The sequence below is a fragment of the Ursus americanus genome, chromosome 17 (assembly GCF_024610735.1).
Source record: "Ursus americanus isolate L20-20 chromosome 17, mUrsAme1.1.p, whole genome shotgun sequence".
NCBI lineage: Eukaryota > Metazoa > Chordata > Mammalia > Carnivora > Ursidae > Ursus > Ursus americanus.
Genome location: NC_142143.1, coordinates 45,807,953 through 45,818,342, shown reverse-complemented (window position 1 = coordinate 45,818,342; position 10,390 = coordinate 45,807,953). Strand labels below are relative to the sequence as shown.

The 10,390-nt window shown below is 38.1% G+C and overlaps 1 protein-coding gene across 4 annotated transcripts in view; it reads left to right on the top strand.

The window, feature by feature from the left end:
• The first annotated feature begins 245 nt into the window (after nt 1–245).
• The window catches only part of CPSF6 (cleavage and polyadenylation specific factor 6), a 30,528-nt gene continuing 20,383 nt past the window's right edge, over nt 246–10,390 (top strand). For all 4 annotated transcript variants that reach the window (XM_087868972.1, XM_087868971.1, XM_045789617.2 and 1 more), the window contains exons 1-3: nt 246–377; nt 8,304–8,513; nt 10,029–10,132. In XM_087868972.1, coding sequence (XP_087725098.1) covers nt 318–377; nt 8,304–8,513; nt 10,029–10,132 — 374 coding nt within the window. In that variant the 5' untranslated portion in view covers nt 246–317. The remainder of the gene's footprint in view (nt 378–8,303; nt 8,514–10,028; nt 10,133–10,390) is intronic.

The window sequence follows — 10,390 nt, the reverse complement described above, 5'->3', positions numbered from 1 at the left end:
AAAATATTACAAAACGTTTGAGTGTGTCAGACGCAACGTGAAAACACAGTCTCTGGAAACAGCTGGGACGTCCCCCCAAACCCCAGGCCTAACCTAGACACACAAAAGAAGCCGCCTCTGCCAGTAGAGACGCAAGCTTTTTCTCTGCGCTCGCCGAGCGGCCGGGCTGCAGAGGCGACCGCCGCCCCCGGCCGCCCCCGCCTCGTCCCTCGGGCCTCGGAAGTGACGCAGCGCGCCCCGCCCCCGCCGCTAGATCCGCTGCTGCTGCCGCGGCGGGCAGACCTGCAGGAGGCGGCGGCGGCCTCGGCCGAGAGAAGATGGCGGACGGTGTGGACCACATAGACATTTACGCGGATGTGGGCGAAGAGTTCAATCAGGTACGTGAGGGCCTGGGCCCACGCCGCCGAAGCGGGCGGCGCTGCGGTCCGGACGCTGACCCGGGGCCCGCCGCGGGCTGCGAGCCGGCGCGGCTGCAGACCGTGCGCCCTTGCCGCCTGTGGGCCGCGCCGTCCCACCCCGGCGCGGCGCCCCCCTCGCCCCTCGTTCTACCGCGTCGTTTCGCGGGCCGCGGGCGCTACGGCCCGCCGCGGGGCCCGGTGCGCGGACGCGGGCCACCGTGCAGCCGCCGCCGGCCCCTCCCTCGCCGCCACCACCCTCCCCATTGTTGGCGGCGGCCGGCGGGCGCTTCCCGCCGCGCTAGGCCCGGGCGGTGGGGCCGCGTGTGCGCGGCCGGGAGAACGGGCCGCCGCCGCGCCCCCTCCCCCGCCGCCAGGTCGAGGAAGAAGCCCGGCGGGGCGCGCGCCGGCCGCCGCCTCTTCCCCGGCCCTGCAGCTCGGGCTCCGATTCCTCTCGTCGCTCCATTTTGTCTCCCCGGCCGCGCACGGTCGCCTCATGGAAGGCCGCATTCATGGCCCTTTGTATCCCGCGCGCCCAGTTTCCTGGGCTCCTGCTCACGTTTGCGACAGGTTTCGGCGTGGCGCCTTCTTCCTCCTCGCCTCACGCTTTCTGAAGCCTGCTTCGGTGTGGGCACGTTTGCAACAAGTCGTTTGACTTTTGCACCATCGATTGATTGTGTTTAAAAGTCGGTGCGCGGGCCGTGCCTCGGTGGTCGAGGTCTTGCAGTGCTTTTGAGGCCCAGTTGTCCTTCCTTTTGTGATGAAAATACCTGTGAAGATAGATGGCCTGAGCCAAAAGAAAGACTTGGAAGCGTGTTGGTTGGATGAGGGGGGGGGGGGGAGATGGTAGCTCACCGAGAGATAAGAGGAGTGATTAAAATAAAGAACGTTCACCCGAAATTCTTTCAGTATAGTTTAAAGGGTTGTAAGTAAGACCCGGTTTTCAAAAGCAAATGTAAAGTGCCCTCCGAGGGATCTGCTAATTTACGTTTTGAAAGGTTGGAGAAAGTGAGAATGGAAGGTTTTCCGGTATCTCACAAGCCACAGTTGACTAGAAGAACTAGCCGCGGAGCTGTGATGTCTCATGTTGGACATCCTTGCAAAAGATCTTGTTTGTTACTAGAGTAGTGACGTGTAAGCTCTAAGCCTGTTGTTCGCATCTTTACTGCCTAAGTAACACATTTTAAAAAATTAAATTGTGCCTAACTGTAGTGCACCTAAAAGCTTTATTTTTTATATTCCAGGTCCGTAAGAGAAGCTCGATACAATTTTAGTGGTTAATGTGTTTTTCTTTTTTCCCCCCACTACATTCAGGACTTTATTTCTGACTAGGGGCTCAAGATTTTTTTAAAAAGAGGGAAAGCTAGAAATCCTTAACTGTGCTCCTGGTTTAAGTATTAGAAAAGAAAAATATTTTTCATTTAGCTTTAAATGGTTGCTACTCCGCTAAAGACTGGATGTTGTCATCAAACGTTAAGTTTTAAAATCTTAGTTCTTTTTATTGTGTTTGTATTTTGGATCTGTGATGCCTGAGTTGTGTCAGTGGCAAATTAGAAAATTTATCTTGGGCACTACAATCAGAGTCTAATGCTTTTCAGATCAGTAGACAAAGAACTCTAGGAAATTTCTTTTTATTTATCAAATGGTTATAACATTCCATCCAAAAGAGGGCCATACCCGAGAGTAAAGGAGCAATTAAATGTTCAAGACTGTCTTAAGTAGTTTTTTTTTTTTTTTAAACAAGAAAAGACATTTGCTTTGCCTTTTTCCCTATGATAAAAGAAAAATTTGGGTACAGTTTTAGAATTTGAGCTTTCTTCAGGACCTCTTCATGAAAGATGTTTTTTTAGGCTTCCCCATACTTAATTTGGGATGGCCATTTCTCTAATATATATAGCTGGAAGGAGTGATACTTGCTTATCCTTGTGCAGTAACTAGTGCTGACTGAGCAGGAGGTAAGAAGAGATTAAAATTTTGTGGCCCTGACGAGGAACTATTTTATAGGGTTCTCTTAAAAATGTAGCTTTTTGTTTTATCTCTCACATAGTTGTATAATTTTACCAGTAAAATCTTCATACTTTTGAATACATTGATGGGATTAAATAGAGGCTTTGTTTTTGTTATTATTTTGCATATCGTTGGCCTTTGTAATCTGCTTGCTTTGGTAATTCCTGTACAAAATATGGCCACAAAAGGATAATTGGTCGTTTTCAAGGTCCATCCTCTTTTTTAAAATGTTACTGTCATTGAAATATTTTTTTGAAAACTGATCAGAATTAGAAGCAACTACAGAATTATAACTGACTTAATTTTCACTTTATTGTGAGCTGGTGACCTTATTTGTACTGGTTGCTATAGTAAACTATAACTTTTAACTGTAGTTGAGTGAAGTGTTTTACTAAATGTAACCAAAGTTGACTGACTTTGGCTTCTAAACTGGTGTAAACCTTCAAAAAAAAGCCTTGTTCTTCACTGTGAGCTGCAGATTTAATTGCATTTGTGTACTTTGAAATTATCTGTAGTCTGTATTTTCCATTTTCTTCTGTTTTAAGTGATACTTTATGAAGCTTTTTTTTTTCAGGTGTGTATTTTGGTTAAGCACAGTATAAAACTATTTCAAAAAGTATGAGACAGTCAGCTGTCTTAGAAGAAACTTTAATTTCAGAATGGGGTGAGAATAAGTTTAGTGAAATTATAGAGTTCTTTCTTTACCAGATGAATTTAAGAATGGAGAATCAAGTTGGAGGGAGAAGGCACAAGGGACTTGGCTGTTCTTCATTGGTGCTCTTTAATTCTTAAAGGTCTTTGGATGTAACCAAATTGAGAACAGTTAGTTGCTCCAGTGGAAGGAGAATTTGAACTACTTCCAAACCTCTACATTACTTGATTTTGGAGTTGAAAAGAAAGCAGTTCTGTTTTAGCCTCTATAGTATGTGTCAGTCCAGTTTGAACTGGAATTTGTACTCTAATGTGGTAGTTACTAACCTAATATTTAATAATTACAGACTTTTTAATTTTGACCAACACTAACTAAAAAATTTTCAGACACAGTTGTTCAAATACATTTCTTGAGTATCTGTTATATGCCATCAAGGAGGGATACAAATTTCAGATAGTCTTTACAATGCACTGTAGTGGGGGTGAAAGACATCTACGTAATTATAACATTATGACAGGTCATGTATTATAAAACTCCTTTATGTGTATCTGTAGAATTTTTATTGATGGGGAAAGTCAGAAATTGTAGGAACCTCAGAGAAGTTTACACTGTATACATTGAAGCATGTTTTGCTTGTTTGGAGATCAAAAGCTCTTAATACCGAATTTAGTCATTGATCGGTCTAATATTCGGTTACTGGTTAACAGTGCTGATTCAGTAATTTGACCATTGAGTTTTAAAATGAAAATGTATATAGGTTGTGGCTGGGGAAAAAATTGGTTTAGAAATTAAGGACCTAGACAGTCTCATAAGTCAACTTGCCTTTATTTCATGGGTTATTATTCTTTATATTTAATCATTATGTATCTACTCTAGCCAGTTATCTAGCCGATTTTGGAAAATAAGTTTCTTTCTTTTTTTTTTTTTTTTTTAAAGATTTTTTATTTATTTATTTGACAGAGATAGAGACAGCCAGAGAGAGAGGGAACACAAGCAGGGGAAGTGGGAGAGGAAGAAGCAGGCTCATAGCAGAGGAGCCTGATGTGGGGCTCGATCCCATAACGCTGGGATCACTCCCTGAGCCGAAGGCAGACGCTTAACCGCTGTGCCACCCAGGCGCCCCTGGAAAATAAGTTTCTTAGTCAAAAGTCAGTGAAACCTTATTTCTGATAAATTTATGTTTAATAGAAAATCCTCTGAGATAAGGCTGTAAGGTTGAGAATGAGATAGGTAGAGATTGATTCAGAAACTTTGGTAGCAATATTTAGGGGAGCTAGAACTCTATCCGCCCAGTTTTATAATTTATGAATGTAGTTTATTCATTCAACTGCCAGTGAATTGTCCACCATTTGTGGTTCATGTGGCAAATTTTGAGTACCAGGTTGGCTTCTTTACCATTAGTTGACCTTTTTACAGGGATTACAAACTAATTTTCAAATGTACTCAAAACTTAAGTAGATAAAAATCAGAAAATGATGTATTTTCTATAAATATAAATATGAATTAGATTATCTTCTGCTGGATTTTGCATGCTAGTATTTTTCTTCCTTGGTATAGAATACATTTTGGAAATATAAAATGAAAACCTCCCCCCTTTATATTTCTCCACATGGAAATGGCTTTTAAGTTCCTTTCTCTTTTTTCTTTTACTTACTTCTCCTCCTCCTCCTCCTCCTTTTTTAAACAGAGGGGCTTTGAAACAAGTGGCCCTTGCTGTACCATTACTGGTACTCTCATATAATGCAGGGACGCTATTATTACAATTTAGAATCACCGAAAGCCCTGTTGGGCTTGTCAGGGAGAATGAAGAGTGTAGTACAGTTATTCCATGGTCAGCCCAGTGATGGTATACAGAATGTATATACAGGACATTTATGATACTAAAATTTTATGGGAAGTGATTAAGGAAAATGTGTCTAAAAATAAGTCCTTGGAGGGAAGAAGAAACATTGCCTTTAAAAGGGAGCTAATAGAGGGGCACCTGGGTGGCGCAGTCGTTAAGCGTCTGCCTTCGGCTCGGTGTGATCCCGGCGACCTGGGATCGAGCCCCACATCAGGCTTCTCTGCTAGGAGCCTGCTTCTTCCTCTCCCACTCCCCCTGCTTGTGTTCCCTCTCTTGCTGGTTGTCTCTCTCTGTCAAATAAATAAATAAAATCTTTAGAAAAAAATAAAAGGGAGCTAATAGAATTTTGGTTATTTTACTCTCCATGTTATTTTAAACTGTTTTTTCTAATGTGGCAGCAGCTACTTGTGTATCATGTAGAGCATAAGCTTGAAGTGTAAAAATCTTAAAAGGATGCCTTGCCTTTAGAATGACTGTAGTGATTAAGAATGTAGGGAACGAAAAATATTACCAGATTTTTTTTTAACAAACCTTGAGAATGGTTATTTTATTGGAAGTTATAGGTAATGTGCTGCTCTGTCAGTAGATTAGTTACTATGAAAAGTAGATAGACTGGGCAGCATTTGGCATTTAAAGTATTTAGAGAGGCAGTGTTGATTTTTGTTTTTGTTTTTGAGTGCAATTAAAATTTCCTAAAGATAATAATTGAAAAGATTCTTTCCGTAATAGAACTTGACACTGTTGGCCATTTCTCTTTGACAAAGTAGAAGCTGTTTTTTTGTTCAATGGATGTTCAGAGCTCACCTTCGTATATGACCTATGATACACATTTTGCATAATTTCAGAATATGTGTTTCCCCCCTTTTTAAAATGGGAACAGAAAGTAGATGTGTTCTGTATATTTTTTTTTCCTAATGTGGAGGATAGATGTGATACGCTGAAGCTGAAAAGGAGGATTACTGATACTTCAAGAGTATGTGCTTTGAGTTGCATTTTTAGTAATGGCAGCAAATGTATTCAGATTCATTAATATTTTTTCACCACGTCCAAATGCATACCGTTGGGGCTAGAAATACAGGCTGTGGCCTTGGAACAGAGCGAAGCTAACTAGTCCACATGGATATCAAACCCCAGGACCCTGGTCTCAATTAGCATCATACTTCAACCAATTGGAAGCAGTCCAACTACCAGACAAAATGGCTGATCCTAAATATTGGTAGAATCATATCAATGTGGAAAATTGGTTGGTGTCAACATAGGAATTCGTGGATGGACAAAAATAGTAAGTGATTGTGATTCACCAGGTTAGTGTAGCTGTGATTATGCTTGTAAATTATTGTCTACTTATGTAAACATTTTCCTAGGTTTACAGCTAATGAAAAATCAAATAATGTGTTAACCTGTTTCATGAAAGTGTAAATTTAAATAATCCTTGCATTCTTTTTTACTCTCCCTCAGACCATATATTGTGATTATAGTCTCTGCTGAGGAGGATGGAAACACAACTCCTTTTGAATAATAATAATAATTCCACTTGATGTACAGAACTGGATTGCAAGAGTCTAAAATGCCCACTAACACTTGTGGGAATCTTTCTAGTATTTTAAGGGTATGGAACCACTGCTGCAACCACGCTACCTGAAGCTTCAGCTACACTGAAACTTCATAACAAAACTCATCCTCCTTTTTTCTAATTTTTACTATCACTGCAATTTGAGCATGTTACTTTGTTTAACAAAAACTCAGTTCTAAAAGATTATTTTGATATTGCTGTACAAACAAAATAAAATCAAGGCATAATTTAGTGACTTGTGGTCTTAGTTTCTGCCCATTGCTAGGATGGCTTTGTTCTGTGGCTTAACCTAGAGGTCTTGGATTCTTTATTAGATTAAGTCTTACAGACATTCTACCTCATAACAAAATGTTATGTAAAGATGCTGTTATATAAGTAGTAAATCGGTTGACTCAGTTATGCAGAAGATTACCTGAAGATGACTTTGTAATTTCAGATTCCTTTGGCTATGTGTATAATTGGTATTTCCCCTTTTAGATTTTTTTCTTCTTAAAAAAAATCTTAACCCTGACGCTCTTCTGGATAACAAAGCAATAGCTAAATTCTCTTGGGGCCTGTAATAACAATATTTTGTTGATCTGTTTATAGTCCTATTACAAATGCTTTCTCTGGGTCATTTCTCTATTCTTGTAATAGTCCTTAAAACTATTAGAACTTTTATCTCCTCCTTAGATGCCATTTATATAACAGTTCATCCTTAATAAATTGTATTAAGAGGATATAACCCATATTGTAGTCTCAAATATTCTATCTCATAAAAATAAAATAGTTCACATTGATTTAGATACTTAGTAATGGAAAGGAAGATAAAAGTGGATTTTCTTCTGATTCTGGCTAGTCAAGCCTGTAGCCCTTACTAGGGGCAGTTTCAGTGGTGTTGAGTGTTCTGCCAAAGTCTGCATTTCATTTTTCTTGTAATTATTTATGGTAGAACCCTCCTTTTTCATTTTTCTGTATACATTTCTGTTTCTTTTTTGTTTTCCTTTTTTCCTTGCTTACCATTTAGGCATGTAAGTGGCATCCACTAGCATTGTTTTAATTCTGCTGATGACACTCAGTGGCATAGCTTTACTAGATCCTTGTTCATATCACTTTTCTCTTGCTAATCCACTAGATATCTCTTGCTTAATTGACTAGAGATCTAAGAAGTCAGGTAAGCATTAACTCTTTGTTGACTGAGAATAATGAAACTATTGCTATATACTAATTTGGATAGTTTTATGCATATTTTATTTGTTTTTTTCCTTGTTCATTTGTTATGACATTTGGAATAATTTATGTACCCACATTTCTTCATTCCTTCCCTTTGGCTTAGCTCACTGCTTTTGTCTAAAACTAATACCTTTCACAGGGTTGGTAAACAAGATCCTGAATACCATAGAAAATAATAGTTGTATTTTTCTGCAGTTAAATATTAAAGATTTATAATGGCTCTGAGTTTTGTTTGTGATATTTTTGTGTCATTTTTTTGAAGCCCATCTGTTTGCATTCATGTATTGTTACTTCTACTCTAAGAGTATTGTACTTCCAAGGAAAATTGTATGTTATTAGTTTATTTTGTCTCCATATCATTCTTTTCCCTGAGGAACATTATTTCCTATATTATAGAATATGTAAGTGGGAAAATAGGATTTATTGTATAGAAATTCACTTTTTAGGTACCATTCAAGAATACATCTATGGCGTAAAGTAAGAGAAGATTTTTACTGACATCTTTGGGGCTTTATCTTCTACCAGATTTTTAAAACAAAATAGTTGAATGAATTTGTATTCAAATCTGTTTAGTGGTAGTCTAACTGTTGTATAATTTAGAGCATTATTTCTGTGTCTCAGGAAGCTGAATATGGTGGGCATGATCAGATAGATTTGTATGATGATGTCATCTCTCCATCTGCAAATAATGGAGATGCGCCAGAAGACCGTGATTACATGGATACTCTCCCACCAACTGTTGGTGATGATGTGGGTAAAGGAGCAGCACCAAATGTTGTCTATACGTATACTGGAAAGAGAATTGCATTGTATATTGGAAATTTAACATGGGTAAGTAAACTTAACATATGAACTAAACTATTGATTGTTGGTTTTGAACTGTTCAAGTAGTTAATTTCTTCCAGTTTTATAAAATAGAAATTTGAAGATTTGTTGTCCTGTATGCTTGCTTATGCAATGAAGAGAGAAATTCAAGTACGTTTAAATAAATTCCAAATCCAGTTTTGAATTTTGTGGTCATTCAGCTTGGTAGAGGTTCCAGTTAAATATAATTCAGTTATTTTGAGTTTAAATCACATATTCTTTTTACTTTACTACTTCTACATTTCTGCTATCCTGGTATTACAAAGAAAAATACTCATAAGGTCTGAAACCAGCATTCAGAACTGTAGGAACAAACAGTTTGACCTAGGGTTTTAAAAAGTTTTCGTTATTAAGGCTCCTGGCAGGGTCACTCGGAAGAGTCTGTGACTCTTGATCTTGGGATTGTGAGTTGGAGCCCAGTGTTAGGTGTGGAGATTACTTAAAAATCTTTTTAAAAAGAAGTTTTCATTATCTAACTTATATTAAAAACTTGTTGAATTTCATTTCTGCTTTTAAATTTGAAATCTCATTTATGGAAACACTGCTATATACATTGTACTTTAATTTGGGTTTTTTTATGAGATTGGGAGTTTCATTAACTGGATGTTCAATGTATATTTATGCTCTTATTAGCGTTAAATCTTAAATATTATTGAAATAGTCCTATAGAATCCTTACATCTCTACTTAGAAACATTTAGTATATACATTTGAAAGTTTAAAAATTGTCTAGAAATAAAAATTTGTCATTCTCTTTTCCTTAGTAGCATTTTATTTTAAAATGTTCACATTTAAAAAAAAATTAACGTTATCTCCAACCACTCAATCTGAGCAGTTTTAAAATGTTGGAGACAGTATCAATGTAGTTGTGAGGAGTGTGATTGCTAAATAAGACTTTGAATATTAGCTTGTCATTCATTTACTTTTTTGATCTTGGACAAGCTTTTTTAAATTTCTCCCTTGCACCATGTGTGAAATGGGAAAAATAATAGGACTTACAGGCTTGTTTTAAGAGTTAAATATTTAATGTAAAGTACATGATAGGTACTTGATACATGTTAGTGCTTTTTTTTTTTTTTTATCTTGTACTCAAACATAAGGTGGAATTTATTTCCCGAAATAATTTCCTTTAAGGAGAGAAGTGATAAGTGAGATTGGTTTTATTAAAAATTTAACATCATAGCAGTTTAAAGTTGGGAGAGACCAGAAACTCCTTAAGAGTTAAAAAAAAACAAACAAAAAAACCACTTATCTCCAAGGATATATACCTTCTAATTTCTGTAACTCTTATCAAGGGATAAAGTTAGGTCCTCAGGTGCTTTTATGCCACTTAAAAATTAAAGACTAACTGGCAGTAACTCTGCTTAGATTTGCACTGAGCATTAACTGTCTCTTGGGTTCTGAGTTTACTCTTAAAAACAAGTTAAAACAAGAAAAATCTTGGATATGTTTTGATGGTTGATGAGGGGGTAATGTCTTGCAGTGGACAACAGATGAAGACTTAACTGAAGCAGTTCATTCTTTGGGAGTAAATGATATTTTGGAGATAAAATTTTTTGAAAATCGAGCAAATGGCCAGTCAAAGGGGTAAGAATTTTAATTTCATTTTTTCCCCTAATATGTTAGTAGCTAGTGATTATAATTTTGGGAGTAACTATTCTTAATGCTAACTATACGCATGCTTTATTATCCACATTGGCGGAAGGTTCTTGGGCAGAGATTCCCTTCATTTCACTTATTTCATTTACCCTGTGATCTAACTTACTAAAAGTAGTGAAGATGGAAGTATGGATAGATTAGGTCTATTTAATTTTCCTGAGTTTTCTCCATTTGTGGTTGAAATGA